The 20,258-nt window shown below is 43.0% G+C and overlaps 1 protein-coding gene across 3 annotated transcripts in view; it reads left to right on the forward strand.

Annotated features, from left to right (window-relative positions):
• Positions 1-1,601: 1,601 nt before the first annotated feature.
• GLT8D2 (glycosyltransferase 8 domain containing 2) overlaps positions 1,602-20,258 on the forward strand; it is a 32,831-nt gene continuing 14,174 nt past the window's right edge. Inside the window, exons 1-4 of one of the 3 annotated variants that reach the window (XM_044228137.1) lie at positions 1,602-1,901; positions 11,350-11,397; positions 12,113-12,205; positions 19,943-20,114. In XM_044228137.1, coding sequence (XP_044084072.1) covers positions 11,379-11,397; positions 12,113-12,205; positions 19,943-20,114 — 284 coding nt within the window. In that variant the 5' untranslated portion in view covers positions 1,602-1,901; positions 11,350-11,378. Of the gene's footprint in view, positions 1,902-2,254; positions 2,274-11,347; positions 11,398-11,508; positions 11,791-12,112; positions 12,206-19,920; positions 20,115-20,258 lie in introns of those variants that run through there. The other 2 variants (XM_044228138.1, XM_044228139.1) reach the window with 2 other exon arrangements.

Here is a 20,258-nt window from a genome sequence, read left to right on the forward strand (position 1 = left end):
CCCTGCTGAGCAGAAAGCCCGATTCGGGGCTCGATCCCAGGATCCTGAGATCATGACCTGAGCCGAAGGCAGAGGCTTTAACCCGCTGAGCCACCCAGGCACTCCTGGGACTCTAACATTCTTAAAAGCCTCAGTTTGCTGATCTGCAAATTGGGGTGAACAACATCTCTGTTCAACTTACCTAGCAGGAATGTTATGAGAAGAAAATGAAATAGAAGATGTGAAGATGCTTTGTCATTGTTCAAAGTTCTACACAAAGGGAAGCTATTCCCGATACTCCCACTCTCCAAGTTCAAGTCTGAAAAAACAAACCCACTAAACCCTTTAGAACTGCACTGTTCAATACAATAGCCACTAGGACACTGATTACTGAGCATTTAAAATGTGGCTAGTACAACCGAGGAACTGGATTTTAAATTTTACTTAGTGTTAATGAATTTAAGTTGAAAACCTGACACTTGATTCGGTTATTTGCAAACTTATAAGTATGCTTGGAACAACCTGAATATGTGAGCCTAAATTTTAAACTATAAATTATATGAAATCTAAATATGTATCAACTGTTTCTGATGAAATTTAGTGTTTGAATTGAGATGTACCGCAAGTGTAAGATACACACCAGACTTCAGACTTATTACACAAAAGAATGTAAAATATCTAGTTAGTAATACTTTACATTAATTACATGTTGAAATTGCATTTTGTATATATTGGGTTAAATAAAATATATCATTAAAATTAATTTTACCTTTTTGTACTTACCTTTTTTTTTTTCTTTTAACGCTCAGCCCAGTGCCTGGCACATGGTTATTCTCTCTCTCTCTCTCTCTCTTTTTAAAAGTTTATTTAGTTATTTAAGTAATCTCTACACTCACCATGGGGCTCAAACTCACAATGTAAACACTCTTCAGACTGAGCCAGACAGGTGACCCCTCTTTGTACTTATTTTAAGGTGACTACAGGAATATTTAAAATTTTCTGGTGGCCTGCATTATATTTCTATCAGGAAATGCCACTTTAGAAAGAGCCAGTGAGCAAAGGGATCCTCATTTCCTTTTAGGAGCTAGGGAAAGAGTTTGCAGAAATAAATTCCATGATCCCAGGCAAAGTGCTGGCACCATTTCCTGGGTTTCTGAGAATCAATAGCAGAAACAGAACTGTCCAGAGCTGGGTGGGGTTGATTCCCTGCCTGATTCCTTTCCATGTTCAGGCTCAAAACATACCATCTTAAAACCTCCATTGCTGTCATTGCCTTGGTAAAATGAGACCCTAGCTGTTGGCTGAGCTTTAATTTGGGGACCACAGCATTTTAACAACTAGGGGATTTCAGGAAAAACAAGATTTTGAAAATCAATATGAACTTCATTTTCCATTTCTGCTCTTTCAAAGTTTACCTTAGACCCAATGTGTGGCGGAAATCCATGCTTCCAAGCATTTGCTTTTCTCCCGGTTTTGAATCTTTTCCCCCAGAGCTGCCTTGTTTTTGAAACGATTTGCACGCAGGCTGCTGGAGGAGGATGCGAGAGGAAGTCTGGCCACGCGAGCCAGCCTGCCAAGCACATCTGGAAGTGGTTTCAGGGGCCGCCTCACCCCGCAGCCAGCGCAACGCCTGATTCCCAGCTCTCCCAGCTGCTCCAGCGCAGGAGTGGAAGAAACCCGAGCCTCTCCAAAGTCAACGCAAGCAAAGGGAGGGGGGGTGTTGGCGGCAGGGGGAGGAATACGCTCTCGGAAATGTAATATTGGCCTTGGGACCCTCCAACCCTTTGGGCTTTCCAATGGGATCTTAGAAGCAGCCGAAGCAGCGGGAAGGGCAGCAGCCCCGGGCCAGCCAGGAGTTGAACGCTCTGCCCTACAGCTCTTCTGGACCGAGGAGCCCAAAGCCCTGCCCTCACCGTTCACAGGTAAAGGAGTGTGGCAGCCTTTCCATTCTACCCTGGCCCGCCTGCAGCAGCCCTTTGTTTTGCTGTAGACTCAAGAACGTAAATCAGAGATGAATTGTCCCACATGAGCTTTGCCTTCAGGAACTCCCAGCTAATGTTTGTAGCGTTTCGAGGCAACCATTTTTCTTTTCTTTTTCTTTCTTTCTTTTTTTTTTTTTTTTGGCTATTGCAGCAAATCCAAGATACTCTCTATAAGTTTTTCACATGCTGGACAGCTTTTCCAGACCTGGGTTTAACTCCCCTGACGAGTGTGACTTACTGTTTTCATCATACTTTAAGCATGGAAGTCAGTGGTGAGCTAGGACCTGGACAAATGCGAGTATTTAAATGCAGGTACATTTCTGAGCCACGGAAGATTGCACTGAGCTGTGATTCATGTTTTCAGAACCTGGAAAAAAGACTTGGTAGTTGTGGAAACCTAAATGAGGCTTATAAATACAGTAGTTGTTGTGTTTGGGTTGCAAACGCTTTCTTAACATTCAAAAATTATCTTATGTTCACTTTAGGAGCAAATGTAGGACCTTGGATAAGCCTGATAGATAACTTACAATAGGAGTTCAGAAGGAATAGTTAACACAAGAGTAAAAAGAGGGAGAGGGGGAAAACATGATGCTATCTAAACATCTAGCTGTCCTGTGGGGTGGAGGGAGGGACTGGTTCTCTAACTGGCTCCCCATGTAGTCAGTTATCAAAGTGACATTGATTGGTTTGTTTCGTTTTTTCCTTCAAATGGCTTCATGTCACCTTTCTGTATGAAAACCTGTTTGTGTTTACCACCCTCCATCGAATGCAGGGACAAATAGAGCTTTGCAGTGCTGTGGTGAGAACATGGGCTCTGGGGCCAGATCCAGAGTTCAATCTATGCATTGACACTTAACCAGACTTTTAAGCTTTAACTCTGAATACTTACTTGTCTGTGCCTCTATTTCCTCATCTGCAAAATGGGAATGAAGTGACACCGTAGGTCTAAAGGACTTAACATAGGATCTGCAGAGTAGGGAGGCCCCTGGTGGTGGTGGTAATGACCATGGTGATGATGGATGTGGCCACACATCCTGCATTGTGGCAGCCCAGCCCTTGGCACATCGTTCCCTCTGATAGTGCCTCAGCGCCTCCCATGTTATTTCTCCAGGGCCCTGCTTCCTTTCTTCTTCCCTTCAAACACCTTTCTTTCTTTCTTTCTTTCTTTTTTTTCTCTTCCCCCACCCTGGCTCTTTTTATTTCTTCTTCATTCTCTTTCCTTGCTGAGAAAAAGACATGCTCACCAAGCCACAGTTCACAGAGTTTTCAATTCTAGTTCCCGGGGAGCATGATTCTAAATACTACTTTTATTTCAGCATTTCCCAAATGAAGAACATAGACCCATGGGGAAAATATGTTCTGTGAACCATATGATCCTCTGAGAGATCTCAAGGCATTAATGGCATTTTAAAGGTCCTGAGAAGTCCTGCAGTAGAGAAATCTGCTTAAGGTTGTTTACCACTAAAGTTCCTGATTGACCCCCGGAGCTGCTTTATCACATAACATTGATTAACATTTCTCAGAGCACACTTTGCAGTATCCTGGTTCGGCCACATTTGTTTTCATTTTGGTTCCTCTTATAGACATGCTATTTCTCATCTTCCCTAGCCAACACCAAAGGGGATGCGGTGTTCTTTCTTCCCTAGTTAAGGACCTGAGATAATCACCTGTGCCATATTGATATATAGAAAATCTGGCCTAAAGTGGACAGCTGAGATCAGCAGTTTGTCTGCAAAGGGCCAAACTGGTGGCTGTGCAAGCCATATGGTCTGTTTTGCACCTACTCAGATCTGCTGTTTCGTGTGAGACAAGCCAGAGACCAAATGTCAAAGAATAAACCTGGCTATGTTCCCATAAAACTATTTACAAAAAATGGGCAGGATTTAGTGGAGGGCTCACAGTTTGTCAACACCTGCTCCAAAACCATTTTGTGAAAGAATGCTTCATCCCAACACAGGAGACAGCAGAACAGGTCTTCCACAAAACGGAGACTCCCTCATCTGGTTTCTCTGTCCTGTGTATTTTGGTGGATCTTGAGTAAACAATTTATGCTAGAGCAAAAAGTAAAAAGGCCAGGGATGTTTTGTGAGAACCCAATTCCTGAGTCCTGATTTTGTCTTTCTATCTCTTTTCTTCAGGTGAATGCATGCTCTTGTCTTGTTTGTGACTTTGTAGCTCGCGTGGTTTAGGCAGTACTCTGTACAATGTTTTATGCACGTGCAAACTGCAGGGTGCCTGTGTTATGGAGGAAAGTTAAATCTCTGAGCTTATGTCAGTTGCTTGACACAATGATTGCAATCAGCAACGGAAAGTGGTTGGCTACAGTATCTGTTAAGATGGTTAACAATTAGTTCACTCAGAGCCAGACTGCCTGGGTGGGAATCCCTGCCACTTATTAACTGTGTCATTCCCCTTTGTAAATCAGGGAGAGTAACTTTATCGATCGTTGTGAGGATTGAATTAGCGAATGTATGGAAAGGTCATTAAAAAATGCCTGGCATGTAGAAATTGCTGTGTGCTACCTGTTATTATTATAGGCTATTTCATTCAATCTGCAGCACAGTCACATTTTACTCATTGGGTCTCGTAATTTGCCCAGGCTTGCCTGGCTAAGAAATGGGGCAGCACCAGGATTGAAAGCTCTTTATAAGGACGAAGCCCATGATATTTCCATTCAGGTACAGACCCTGCCAGATTAAAGTCATTCAATAATATCTTTAAGGAGCCCCCTCTTGGAGCACCTGGGTGATTCAGTCCGTTAAGCTTCTGCCTTTGTTTGGCTCAGATCATGATCCTGGGGACCTGGGATTGAGCACAGGGTCCTGAGATAGAGCTCCATGTTGGGCTTCCTGTTCGGCAGGAAGTTTGCTTTTCCCTCTCCATCTGCCTCTCTCCACTGGCTTGTGCTCTTTCTCTTTCTCTCTCTCTCTCTCTCTCACACACACACACACACACGAAAAAAGGAGACTCCTCTTTTATCTTTCGTTCTGATTTCCAGGTTCTTTCCTATCCCTTTTCTTTACCTAAACCCAGAGCAGATGGGGTTAATCAATCAGAGCTCTGGTGATAGCTTTAGATTCCTTCTCAGTTTAGCAATACTGAAAGCCCCTATGCACGGTTTAAAGTTGGCATGTAGACTGAAACTTAGGGGCTCTGATTTTTGAAATATTTTTCTGGAGTCCTTGCCACTTTGGCCTTTTCTTCCAAGGAAGAGCAAAGTCTCTTAGCCACTGCCAGGTCTTAAAACATTCTTTCCAGATTTGGCCATAGGCCCGAGTTCTTTGGCATCTGGTAAAATAGCTCCCTGTATAAGGTCTTCAGGGGCCCATTTTTAAACTTAACGGTCACTTCTCAGGTCCAGACCATTCTCTGAACTCTCCTTTTCTTCCTAGTCACAGGCCCCAGGACCTCAGCCTTCTTTCCGCCGCTCTTTGAAGGTGTACCTCCCAGTGCCTTGCCTAGGGAATCCCTCTGTTCAATACCACCTGTGAGGCTCCATCTTTCTTCCTGTCTTGAAGACAAACCCAGGGGCTCTTTAATGCCAAAGGCTTGGCTATTTACTCCTGTGGAGAAGCCGCCACACAAGGAGTCACGTGGCCTAGGAAAGCTTACAAAAGCTCAGGGAACACAGTTCCTGAGCCTTCTTGTTTTGATGGTCAGAAAAAGGCTGAAAAAAGACCAGAGCCCTCTGCTTTTATTCCAGGAAGAGATCCATAGTCCCCTCCTTCTGGCCTTTCCCCCCAAGTAATGGCATGCTGCCCCCTTTCTTCCTGGCATTGAGGAACAGGACAAGAGTTTCCTTTCCTTTCTTTCTCTTTCCTGTTTCTCATTCATTCATTCCACACACATTTGTTGAGGCGCACAGAGGTGGTCGAACCACAGTGCCTGTCCTCAGTCATCTCATGATTTAGAGGAGAAGACAGGCACACCCGTAATATTCGAGCGGTGATCCGAGCGCCGGGAGAGGGATAAGAATGGAGATCAGCGCCCAGGCAGGGTAATCAGATAAGAGTTCTTGAAGGAGGTATGCCTGAGTTGAGTCTTGAAAGAAGTGACTGTTTACTGGGGAAAGAGGAGGGGAAAGGCCATTCCAGGCAGGAGGGACTCCATGAACCAAAGTTCAGAGGCAAGAAAGCATTTCTTTACATGCAGGAACTGTGTTAACCCACCAGATGCGCTCCCAGGCTCTGCCCCAAACATTCCTGTGTCTCCTCATGCCAGGTCTCTGCCTCTTATTCTGTGGGTTCTTAGGACATCCCCCAGCTGGTCCCTGCAGCACGTGTCCCTGACTTCCTCCATCGGTTTTCTACCTCTTTACACCTCTGATCCCTCTACCAAATCCGCATCGTTAGCTTGTATCCAGGAGGTACAAACATTTCTCGAGCTCCTACTTAATCTATTAGAATGCGTTAGTCTATTAGAGTCTGCATGTACCAGAAACAGCAATTTATAGCAGCTTACACAGAAAGTGCCACCATCAGACAGGAGATGAAACTGAAGAGGAAGAGGATGCCAAATCTTTCTGATTTCACATTTTTTAAAAATTTAGTAAGACAGACTTTCTTTCGGAAGTCCGTGCTTCTCCAGGACTCCACTTCTGCCTTTATTCTGAAAGCTGCTCAGAAAGTTTTCTCCAAGCATCTGCTTCAGGAATTTTCTCTCCTTGACTCACCGCTGCTGTGTCTTGTGACTAGATGTGGCATTGTCAGTTTCCTGGAGCCTCTTGCTTTGTCTTTAAAAGGATTTTTGAGGGCACCTTGGTGGCTCAGTTGGTTAAGCAACTGCCTTCGGCTCAGGTCATGGTCCTGGAGCCCCAGGATCAAGTCCCACGTCGGGCTCTCTGCTCGCCAGGGAGCTGGCTTCTCCCTCTGCCCCTCGCCCCTTTAATGCTCTCTCTCTCTCTCTCTCAAATAAATAAAATCTTTAAAAAAAAAAAAAAGGACGGGGGGTGGGAGGTTGGGGGAACCAGGTGGTGGGTATTAGAGAGGGCACGGATTGCATGGAGCACTGGGTGTGGTGCAAAAACAAGGAACACTGTTATGCTGAAAAAAAAAAAAGGATTTTTGAGTAGGCAACATACTGGGCGGGGGAAAGATGAGCCTCCTTCTTGGACTAGTCAGCACTCTGTCTCTGCTTCTGGCATGATCTCAATAGTTACAGTCACCAAGCACTCAGGGGCAAGCAGACCAAACTTGAATGACACTCCATCTGGAAGGCCACCTCCCCTGCTTCCTAGGGTAGCCAGAATGGCCTTTCAAGACCTCCAGCTCCTTGTGCTTAAAGAGCATGGGCTTTGAAGTCAGAGAGCCCTCATTTCACATCCCTGCTCTGCCATTTAGTAGCTGTGTGACTTTGAGCAAGTTTCTGAACCTCTCTGAGCCACAATTTTCTCATTCAAACCCTGGGGATGGTAACATACTACCTGAAAAGTGTTGTAAGAGTTAAAGTAGATGATGGGTCTGGTTAGCATAGAGCTAGGTGCAAATTAAGTGTGCAATAAATGGTAGCTGTCATTACTATCAAGTCCTGCAAACCTCTCCCCATAGGTGCACATGATTCTGGCTACGGGGAATGTATTTATAAGGGCTCTTGTTTGCAAGAAAATGTCATTTCAGAGGAACTCAAGGAAGAAAAGGGGAACTTATGGGTTTGATGAATGGGGATGCTAGGGTAGAGCTGGCATCAGGGACTCAGTCTCTGATCCTTTTGCCCTTCCCCTCATTCTCCCGTGGTGCTAGAATTCCTTCCTTCATGGAGTGGGGAAGAGGAGGCATGTGTCCAGAGACCATTCTAAGTTTACTTCATCTCAAAGAGTCAGCTGAATGCATATCATCTAAATCGTAAATGGTTAAAAAGCACCCAAAATCAATATCCAAAGAGTCCTAAGTAACATGCTACTTTGACTCAATTGTCTTCATGGTACAAGACGAGTATCCTAAGTCTAGAGCCTGAGGAAATAAAAGGGATGTTGTAGCTGGTTCTTTACAGTAAATTAAAGAGTTTTCTATTGAAGAGTTTCCCAAGATCACTGCCAACAAGTTCTCACAACACTGAGATTCATGAGGGAGCCCTGGGGCACTATGACATCTGGCCTTTCATGCTGCTTCCCAGAGGCTCTCTGTCATGCTGCTGGTTTCTAAAGGTTAGTATTCCCTGTTTGCTGACTGCTGCCTCCAGCCAAGTGTCAAGTTTACAAGTTTCTTTGAAGGACCATAACGGAGAGGGATCAACTTAATTTAAAATAAACTTTGGGTTCTCAAGACAAATTGTTATTTATTTTTTTAATAGCTCTTAATAACCACTCTTTGTCCCTTTCTTTCTTTTCTTAAATATCTTATTTATTTGTTTGAGAAAGAGAGAGAGCAAGTGAGAGCACAACAGCATGGGGTACGGAGAAGCAGACTCCCTGTTGAGCAGGGTTCCATCAGTGATGTGGGTTCCATCCCAGGATCCCAGGATCATGACATGAGCCGAAGGCAGACATTTAACTGACTGAGCCACCCCGACATCACATCCCCTTCCCCACTTTTTAAAGATATACACTTTTTAAAGATATACATACATATCCGAGGAAGAGAGAGCGTGCTCCTGCATGTGCAAGGCAGGGGTGAGGGGTGGGGGTGGCATCTGGGGCAGGGGTGGAGAGGTGGTGGGGGAGGGTCAGAGGGAGAGAGAATCTCAAGCAGACTCCCCACTAAGCGGGAAGCCCACAACCCTGAGATCATGATCTGAGCCGATTGCTTAACTGACGGAGTCACTTAGGCATACCTAAAAACATCTTTGCTTTCACTAGCCTCTAAGCGAACTGAGGGTTTCCTTCAATTGTGAATGTAGGTGACAAATCACAGAAGTTCCTGTGTATCTGTGCCATCATCCCCCGTAGAAATCAGGTATTTTCATATCCCATTACAGTTGTTCAGGTAGCTCACACATTTTAAAATCTCACCACTTCCTCAACTGACAGTAACTAATTACCCTAGCTAATGATAGTTACTTAATAAAGGAATATATGTATTATGTCGCGAATTTGGGGGTTTTTCCCCAATGTGCTGATGACTTCCTTTCCTTTAAAATTCTATAATTGGTTTTCTTAGTAATACAATATAGTATTTTCTTAGTAATACAATATATTTATTAGTAATACAGTTACTTAGTAATACAATATATTATTGTATTATATATACACATATATATGTATATATGTACATATGTGTATATATGTACATATGTGTATATATAATACAATAATACATATATACATATGTACATATATACACATATATGTATATAGTATATTACTAAATAATACAATATATTACTAATAATATAGATATAATACAATTACAATTACTTAGTAATACAATATATTTTTTAAGCTTTACAGAACATTATTCTAGAAAGAGGTCTATGGTCGTCAGCAGACTTTTGAGACTGATGTCTCAAAAAAGGTTAAGATTTCTTCCAGCAGCCATAGATTTGGAGACTCAAGTAAAACAGACTCATATTTCCCCACCCAATAGCCCCTCCAAAATTCCCACAACTTCCTGATGGCTTACATTGCCTTACATTGAAAGCGCCCACAGAACTTGGTCTTGGGTGGCATCTCTCCCCTAGTCTCCATGTCCAACAAGGACCCCCTTTCCTTGATTTCCCCCAAACACTAGGGTGGGGATTAGAAGGTACAGAACATGGCAGAAGACTATAGACAGAACATTGGGCTTCCCAGTTCTTGAAAAGTCCTGGTGCCATTATCATAAGGAAAGAACTCCTGAGCAAGTGGCAGCCCCCGCAAAGGGTCTTTCTCCTCTGCACACACTGTTCTTGTGCTGCTGCCAACCCCAGGATTCCAGATCATCATTTATGTGGACCCATTTAATGTGTTCTTGCTCTCATCCCTGCCCACCCCATCCATGCATGGAAGACGTTGACTTCCTGATAACAAAGACTTTTCTCTCTGAGGGGACCTCTGCTAGCAATGAAGGGAGTCATTAGTTTTCCTCATTCTTGTATAGTTTGCAGGAATCAGAAGGTAACACAAGAAACTTGTATTTTAGAGCCCATTGTGGATGAGTTTGAGTGTTCACTCTCCTTTACCATCAGAATTTCTGTAAGAATGTTTGAAGACATTTGGTTTGCAGACTTTAGTGAAGATAAATTAGTGATGATAAACACTGATGGAGGGAGTTGCGTGCATCTGGAATAAAATCAAAACTCCTTTACAGACAGAACAGTTTGTGTCCAGTCTCATCTGACCAGTCTCTTCTTTAGCCCATTCCATTCCAGTCACATGGAACTTCTTTCAGTGCTTAGAATACTCAGAGCTCTTGTTGGCTGCAGGACCTTTGTGCCTGCTGTTTCCTTTCCTTTGCACTTGGCTGTTTCCTTCCATATTCTCCTTTCTGGCTCCTGACCAAATTCCATCTCATCAGTGAGATTTTTTTCCTGAATTCTCTTCATGAAATGCTCCCCAGCTCTGTTTATCTTTATCCCAGGACCTCTGTTGTTTCCTTCATAACTCTTACCTAAATCTAATTATTGTATCTATTACTTTTTAATACCTGTTTTCCCCACAGGATTGAAAGCACCATGATGATAGGGACTGGGACTGATTTGTTCATTGGTGCATCCCTAGAACATAGCACAGTGTTGGGCTTTTAGTAGGATCTCAGTAAATACTCATGGAATGATGATTGAGTTTCGTGTAAGATAAAGTTCTGTTTCCACAAGGGGTTCCTGAGGATGTAAAAATTTCCTTGTCAAAGGAATGAAGTTACAATGGCAGAAAATATGCATGGGATTGATATTTTGGATCAAGGAGATGTTCTTGTTTGACATTTCTTCAGTTAGCACCATCTGATTTGCTAACCCAGAGAGCTGACAGGGCTCTTTCTGGAGAAGGTAAAAAACAAACAAACAAACAAACAAACGGAAAAAGCAAAGGACCCTGAAGACAAAAGATTACCCTTTGGAGGCCCTTTGTACTGTTTGCACAGATGGAGAAATTAATTGGAAGAGGGGAACTATACAACAAAGAAATATTTATTTCCAAAGTTCTAGATTCAGAATAATGAAGAACGAATCCACAGTTTGCCACATATCAGTCCATCAAAGATATGGTTCTTTTTTTTTTTTTAAAGATTTTATTTATTTATTTAACAGACAGAGATCACAAGTAGGCAGAGAGAGAGGAGGAAGCAGGCTCCCCCGCTGAGCAGAGAACCCGATGCGAGGCTCGATCCCAGGACCCTGAGATCATGACCTGAGCCGAAGGCAGAGGCTTTAACCCACTGAGCCACCCAGGCGCCCCCAAAGATATGGTTCTTAATCATTATAAAATGACTTTTGGGTTGATTCTGTTTTAAATAAATTTTTGTTCTTCAATCCACAGGTCACAGTTTTTGTCTGCATTGAACACACATGGCTTTGTTACGAAAAAGTAAGATTATGGCTTTTGACAATCATGATTATTAAAAATATGTATTTTAAAGGACTGTTTTGATGCTACATCTTGGCTTTTAAAAAAAAAAACTTTGATTTTTATGGACAGTTTTCCCACAGACGATTCTTGGAGTCATCATTTCAGGATGATGCCTGTATTACTCTGCTTCTCAGTAGATCCCAAGGGAAAGCATCACTGTTCTGGAACAGATGGTCCTGAATGCTTACACCTGGAAGAGATATTTGGGTCTTCTGGCTTCTCACTCAGGGAAAGAATTTTCTGTACTTCATGCCTTGACCAGTGGTTGAATTAACTGAGAAACAACTGAGTTATAATAGCTGAGAACATGTTTTCTTAGAAGTACTGGATCATCATAAGCATTATATAAAAGTGAGCTATCAATAGAAATGAAGTGTCCATGCACAGAAAGTGGCTCCAGAGGCAGCATCATATAGGAATTAAGGCTGTAGCCTCTGCCATCAGACCGCCTAGGGGTAACCCTGGATCCTTCTTAAACTACATCTCCATATCCTTGAGCATTAACAACATCCCAGGTTAACCTCTGCTGCACGTGCCATCTGCTTAAAGAAGCGTCCCAGACCACCACTGCTATGCATGTCAGGGAAGGCATCTGCTCCTATGACTATTCTAAACTTGCCCCAGAGTTCAGCTCAATAGGTTACACTCGAATGTGTTTCTGTTTTTATTTCAGTTAATCAGGTGTTGCTGTTCCTTCTGATTGTGACCCTCTGTGGGATCCTGTATAAGAAAGTTCATAAGGGGACTGTGCTCAGGAATGAAACAGGTATGCTAAAGGAAATAAGCCAGTCGCAAAAAGACAAATACTGTGTGATTCTTCTTATATGAGGTACTTAGACAGTCAAAATTATCCAGACAGAAAGTATAATGGTGGTTGCCAAGGACGGGGCTGGGGGTGGGTGCAGATAGGGAGTTCTTGCTTAATGGGTATAAGTGGTAGTTGGGTTTGTTTTTTTTTTAAGATTTTATTTATTTATTTGACAGACAGAGATCACAAGTAGGCAAAGAGGCAGGCAGAGAGAGAGAGCAGAGGAAGCAAGCTCCTCGCAGAGCAGAGATCCCAATGCGGGGCTTGATCCCAGGACCCTGGGATCATGATCTGAGCCGAAGGCAGAGGCTTTAACCCACTGAGCCACCCAGGCGCCCCAAAGTGGTAGTTTTATAAGACGTAGTTTTATAAAACTCTTGTTTTAGAAGAATTACGGGGATGGACGGTGGCGAGATTTGTACAACTGTGTGAATATTTAATACACTGAACTGTGTGTTTAAAAATGGTGAAGATGATAAATTTTATGTGTTTTTTACCACAATAAAAGAATTTTTTAAAAAGGAACAAAGCAGATAAACAAGCATGTAATCCATCAAGATGGGATACCTAGGACTGAGGTTTAAATGTGTTCCTTTGATTCCTTTCAGTAGCTGGGTTCAGAGACAAACCACAATCTGGTCAGATCTCAAGGACCTGCTTGTAGAACAGCCACCCAAGCCCAAGTATTCAGTGATGTTCTAGGACATCACTGAACATGCTACTCAAACATTAGCACATATACGGATCACCATTAGGATTTGTTAAAAGACAATACTTGGACCCACCCTGAGAAATTTTTAATTAGTAGGTTTGGAGTAAGGCCTGAGAATATCCATTTCTAATAAACTCCCAGTGACACTTGGTTTTTGGACTACACTTTGGGTAGCTTGGTTTACATCTGTCCATTGAATCTTCAATAATTTTGATTATGAAGTTTGCCTTCTCTCTCTTCTCCCCACTGGTTCATTCCCATCAGCACCCCAATAGCCTCAGAATTTTCAACTTAAAAAAGACCCTGTATTGACCCTATATCCTCTTCCAGCTGTGCCAAGAATCCCGGTTTCCCTCCTAAGGGGTGAATTGCTTGAAATGGCACTTTCACAACCTCTGAACACACAAAATCAACCCACACAAAAATTCAGAAGCACTGATAGCATGTATGTTATGTTATGTTATATTATTTATAAAGATTTTATTTTTAAATAATCTTTACACCCACTGTGGAGTTCAAACTCACAACCCTGAGATCAAGAGTCTTACACTTCTGCAAATAAGCCAGCCAGATGCCCTTATTTTTAGATAATTTAATTTTTATATTAATCAAACAAATACATTTATGGAAAATGCAGAAGACAAAAATATTGCCGGTTTCTGTATCAACCAAAACCAAATACAATTAATATTTTACATGATGAATTAGATTAATCTCACACTTTTTTCTTAAGCCAGCTTAGGCACTGAACATACAATGAAAAAAACAATGTCTGTGTTCTCATAAAATTGACTTATCTTAATATAAACAATGCACTAAAAAAAGTTAAGGGGTACCTGGGTGGCTCAGTCAGTTAAGTATCTGACTTCAGCTCAGAGCATGATCTCAGGGTCCTGGGATGGAGCCCCACATAGGACTCCCTACTCAGCAGGGAGTCTGCTTCTTCCTTTCCCTCTGCCCCTTTCCCTTGCTCATGCTTTCTCTCGTGCTCTCTCTTTCTCACAAACAAACAAAGAAACAAAAACTAAACAGTTAAAAACATGTGTAATCTTGGGGCGCCTGGGTAGCTCAGTTGATTAGACAGCTGCGTTTGGCTCAGGTCATGATTCCAGAGTCCTGGATTTGAGTCCCGCATCAGGCTCCCAGCTCTGCAGGGAGTCTCCTTCTCTCTTTGACCTTCGCCTCTCTCATGTTCTCTCTTACTTGCTCTCTCTCTCTCTCAAATAAATCTATAAAATCTTTAAAAAATATGTAATCTGGTCTAAATGAACATGAGGAACATCTGGAAAGAGACTGATTCCACATAAAGACATGTATACAAGTGTTTCCAGGGTGTTATCCTTTGTAGCCGCAAACTGGAAACAATGCACCTGTGACTCAACTAGCGATTAGATAAAATGTAGTATATTGACACAATGAAGTCCTTTTCTTTTCTTTTTTTTTTAAAGATTTTATTTATTTATTTGACAGGCAAAGATTACAGGTAGGCTGAGAGGCAGGCAGAGAGAGAGGAGGAAGCAGGCTCCCCGCTGAGCAGAGAGCCCGATGCGGGGCTCGATCCCAGGACCCGGGGATCACGACCCGAGTTGAAGGCAGAGGCTTTAACCCACTGAGCCACCCAGGTACCCCTGAAGTCCTTTTCAACAATAAAAAGGAACACAGTAATATGTACTCCCCTGTGGATAAATCTCCCAGAGATGATGTTACATGAAAGAAGTCAGACCTGAAAGCCCACATATTATACAATTCCATGTATAGAAGTTTCCAGAAAAGGTAAATATACAGAGAAAAGACAGCCATGGTTGCCTGGAGCTGAAGTGGAAGTGGATTGACTGCAGACCTGTTTAAGGGAACTTTTCAGGGAGGTGGAAATGTTCTAATCGGGACTGTGGTGTCAATGGTTGTGCAACTCCAGCAATTTACTAAGAGTCATGGACCTGTACGCCTACAGTAGGAAATCTGAAGAAAATTCCAAAATGTCCACATTTTAAGAAATCTGTATTAGTCACCCTGGGCTGCCTTAACAAAATACCACAGACTAGGTGGCCTAAACAAAAGCAATTTATTTTCTCACAGCTCTTGAAGCTGAAATTCCAAGACCCAGGTGCTGGCAGTGTTGGCTTCTCCCGAGACTTCTCTTCTAGGCTCACAGTTCTCCCTGTGTCCTCAGGTGACCTTTCCTGAGTGTTTCTATCTCTGGTGTCCCTGCCTCTTCTTATAAGGACACTCGTCATACTGGATTAAGGCCCCACCCTAATGGCCTCATTTTTCATTTAACTGCACTTTAAAAGATCTGTATTCAAAAGTAGTCACATTCTGAGTTACTAGGGGTTAGGGCTTCAATATATGAATTTATGCAATTCATAAGCCCATAATGATAAATTATGCCTCAGTCGAGAAAGGAAGCCATACAAGGTCAAAAGTTGTTGAACTTCAAGTTCCTTCCTCCTCACCCTTCACTCCCTGCCCACAAACCAACACATTTGGTCCGTTGAATCCCACTGCAAGCTCCTTTCTCCACAGAGAGGAATGAAGAGCTTTTGTAACAGCTGTTAAAACAACAAAGTGTTTGGAGCACATGAATGGGTCCAGTGTCACATTTTTATCCCATGCAGTGTTAAACAAAAAACAAAACAAAACAAAACAAAAAAATCAGTGTTATGGACTACCATTCAAAAGAATATAGTGTTGACATGGAAAGACGTCTGTACTCTGTTAAGTAGAAAAAGCCAAGTTGCAGAAAACCGTGAAAAGGATGATTTCATTTTGGTTTTAAAATAATACATGTAAGTGGTCTATTTCCTTTTGGAATGACGTGAAGACGGATTTGAGAGGCGCACACTATACTTGTAGCAGAGATCAACCTTTGGAATGGGAGAGGAGAGGTCTGAGGAAAATCATGGTTTATTGGAATTGGGGGCTGGAATTTTTTTTTTTAAGATTTTTTATTTACTTATGTGAGAGAGAGAGAAAGACAGAGAGGGAGAGAGAGAGAGAACAGGAGTGGGGTGAGGGGCAAGGGGAGAAGCAGACTCCCTGCTGAGTTGGGAGCCCCATGCAGGGCTCAATCTTGGGACTCCAGGATCATGACCTGAGGTGAAGGCAGATTCTTTTTTTAATATTTATTTATTTATTTTACAGACAGAGATCACAAGTAGGCAGAGAGGCAGGCAGAGAGAGAGGAAGGGAAGCAGACTCCCCACTGAGCAGAGAGCCCAATGTGGAGCTTGATCCCAGGACCCTGGGATGGCTTTAATCCACTGAGCCACCCAGGTGCCCCCTGAAGGCAGATTCTTAACTGACTGAGCCACCCAGGTGCCCCTGGAATTTTTTTCAGCAAGTGCATATTAGTATTTTTAATAGGCTTTATATATTGTCAGTTAAGCATCAGCCTTCGGCTCAGGTCATGATCCCAGAGCCCCAGGATTGGGTCCCACATTGGACTCCCTACTCAGTGGGGAGTCTGTTTCTCCTTCTCCCTCTGCTGCTCCCCCTGTTGTGCTCTCTTTTTCTTAAATAAATAAATAAAATCTTTATAAAAATAGACTTTATTTTTTAAAAAAGAGCAGTTTTATGTTCATAGGAAAATTGAGTGGAAGGTACAGGGATTTCCCAAATAACTCCTGCCCCTACACACACAGACACACACAGACACAGACACACACACACACACACACAGCTTCCCCCATTATTAATATCCCCTGCCAGATGGTACATTAGTGACGACTGACGAACCTTCACAGGCATGTAATTGACACCGACTGTCCACAGTTTATACCATTAAGGTTCACTCCTGGTGTTGTATATGGGCTGTGAGAAATGTGTAATGACTTTCCTCTATCATTCTAGAATACAGACTCCGTAAAACTCCTCTGTGCTTCACCTACTCCATATTAACTTTTCTATTTTCAAAGACAATAATTCAAAGAACTAGTGTTATGAGATAATGTCTAGAAGCCCTGTCAGGTCACATGCGGAAGAAAAGCATGGCGCCATTTTGTGTCTTCTCCTGATAATGACATTTGATGTACTCTTCTAATAATTTAGCTGGTGATTCACACCTGGCCCATCTGAGGTGAGGCAAGTTTACATGCTTGGCTAAAAAGACCCTAATTTGAAATGGGATTCAGAGACTTGGCGTTGGGAGAACAGACATTTCACTTTTTCTAGGAATGGGAGTGGTCTGATAAGAGAGGCTGTTAGAGCAGACTAGTCCAACGTAATACATTTCTAGTCCACATTGCCATTGGTACAGTGTTTTCTAGAGATTTTATGGGCACCAAGCAGCTAAATCTTTTGGTGGACTGGTTTAGGCACCCCCGGCACAACAGATCCAAATATAGTAGATGGTTCCCCAAGAAGCTGTAATGATGACACATGAGTGAAGAATTTACCGTTGATAAATCTTCCCCCTCTTTCTCCAGTGAGCCTTCATCCATATTCTGTCCAGGGAAGACTTCTTGGCAGAGAGCAGTGTTTTTGGCTTAGGTTAGCTTCCAGCTCCTCTGATTGGCAGAGGCTCCTGAGAAGTGTGGCGGTGTGATGTCTCCGCAGCAGGGCTGTAAACTTGGTGTTTGACCTCTTGGGGTGGCCCTTTGTCCCGGGGACACCTTCTTCCTCCCTTATTCTGTTACCTAATTCAGCCTGGCTCTGCCCCAACTTTCCAGCCCTTCTCTCTCTCTTTGCGCCTAGAAGTAGCCCAGGAATCATTCCTCCAAAGCCTTGTTCTGCAAGAGCTGCACATCAATGCAGTGAAACCCAGCAAACTTTTATTAAGTGCTTCCTAGGTGCCAGACTCCGCGGGGATAATATAATGAGCTCACAGTCTAGCAGGGAGACAGACACATGAATAGATGTTTTGTGTGCAGTGGGGTGAGTGCTCAAAGAGAGGATTTAATAAATTCAGCCATCCATTCATGATCCCTCCAAAACGGATTGAGAATCTACCGTGTTCCAGGCACTGTGCTAGCTGCAAGTGAACAGACAGAGATGAACAAGATACTGTCCCAGCCCTCACGGAGCTCCCGGTGTAATGGGAAAGGAAAGACATGAACCAAAAACATTGCAATGCAGCTACTAACTTCAGCCACAAACAAAGCCAAAGTGAGCACAGACAGGGGGTGAGCTAATTTGCTTACGGAGCTGTTAAACCTTCTCAGAGGGTCTGATCTGGACTGATGGTGTCAGAGCTAGCCATGCAGGAAAGGATGGAAGGAGAGTTCCAGGCATCAGGAACAGTGTGTGCAAAGGCACTGTGGAAAGGGACAGCCTGCCTGGTGCAGTATTCCAGGGACCACAGGGAATTTGGTTTTGCTGGAATAGTCCAAGCTAGGGAAGTGAGCAGGGGCTGGATCACAAGGCACCCTGTGTGCCAGGCAAAGGAAAGGTGGCTTTACCTTATGGCAACCACTGGAGGCTGGGAAGCAGGGAGGAAACAGTTGGATTTGCGTGTGGGGCAGTTCACTTCACTGCCAGCAGGTGGACTTGCCACATGATTGGGAAACCTCCCCAAGGTGAGAGTTGAGCCCAAAAGGAATAATCCCTTAAGAAATATTTTTGTTGTTGCTTATGAAAGTAGCCATGGTTACTTTAGAGAATTTGGAAAACATGAGAGATGCAAATAAGGAAATTGAAATCACTCATCATTCCATAAACAGATGTAGATCCATTTGAAAATATATATGTCTGTGTATATCACATTGTGATCATACACTAGAGGAGATTCCTGTGGCAATTTTGTGCACCGAATACTAGAGAGACTTTTGTATTCTTTTCCCCCTTAACATTGTATTATGAGCCTTCTCTCACGTCAGTAAAGATACTGTGAAAACAGACTTACTCTCGTAGTGGATATGTCCGATGTAGTAGCCTGCTTGTGGAAGAGATGTGGGAAGGGAATGGGCAGACTCTTCAATGTTCCTTAAGTTATACGAAGCACAGGTCCTGGTAGTTAGTATACTATGTATTTCTTGGATTAAACACCAGCTAGACTACCCTGCTTCTGAGTGGTATTTTGCAAAAAGTATCTATGAACAGAGAGCGAATTTTAAGTAAAACCCAGAAGGGTACCGGATAATGGATACTCTACATAAGGATAATGATTATCCTTCATCCTAGAAAATTGCATTGTGGTGCCAGAATGTGATGTTACAACACCACAGCCATGTTTTATATCACAGCCATGGCTCCAAAGAACAATCAGTTGTTCATCTCGTCCATTAGTCATGCTCTTTCATTTACCGCCTTTCTCTTGCCATCAACTTTGAGACACTTGACTAGAGGGTGGATAAGGGAAGGAAGATCACAAGCAGTAGATTTTATAGCAGCACAGGCAGGGTAAATATTCCAATTTAGGAAAGAGGCGAGGAGCTGAGGAACTGTTGAGTCAAAGGGGGCTTTCATTTCTTCCTGTATTTTTCAACTGTGTGTCTGTGTTAGGCTATCTGATTGGCTTCTGTCAGAGAGCTCCAAAATAATAGTGCCTGAAGCAAAACAGAAATTTATTTGCTCTCAGGTGAAAGTGTGATGTGTCTGTTCCATAGTGACCCAGATCAAGATTCCTTCTCTCTTAGGGTTTTGGTGTCCTCCATAGGTAGCTTCCATCTGGTGGTCCAAGATGGCTGCCTCAAGTCCTGTCATCATATCCCCATTCCAGACAATGCGAAGGGGAAAGGGAAGAGGAGGCCAGCACATTTCTTTCAAAGGCAAACCCAGTAGTCGCCCACATACCTGCACTAACCGCCCGTTGGTCTGAACTTGATCACACAGACTTGCAAGGGAATCTGAGAAACAGATCCTTTGTGGTTGGCAATGTGCCAGGTAAAATTCCGACGTTCTAAGAGAAGAGGAGGCTGGGTGTTGGAGAACAGTCGGCAGTCTCTTCTACACTATGCTGTCTTCCCCCAGGAGTGTGGAACACAATTTAAACTGGCCCTACTTTGAAATTCCTTCATGTTCTAAGGCACTGATTTTGATGTGTCCAGATGATGACTCTGAGCCTCCTGAGGAAATGGAGGAGGAGATTCCTGTCGTGATTTGTGCCGCGGCAGGGAGAATGGGTGCCACCATGGCTGCCATCAACAGCATCTACAGCAACACTGACGCCAACATTCTCTTCTATGTCGTTGGACTCCGGAACACACTATCTCGAATCCGGTAATTTGTGCCCTATAGACTTTGAAGTTTTCTACTTTTCCATCTTTCTTAGCTTTCCTTAAATGGATTTCCCTGTGTTTTTGGTTTGATAAATGTCATTTGAATTAATTTGAGATTTACTTAGTGACCTGATGAACGTGTTGC

The sequence above is a fragment of the Neovison vison genome, chromosome 12, assembly GCF_020171115.1.
Source record: "Neovison vison isolate M4711 chromosome 12, ASM_NN_V1, whole genome shotgun sequence".
Classification (NCBI taxonomy): domain Eukaryota; kingdom Metazoa; phylum Chordata; class Mammalia; order Carnivora; family Mustelidae; genus Neogale; species Neogale vison.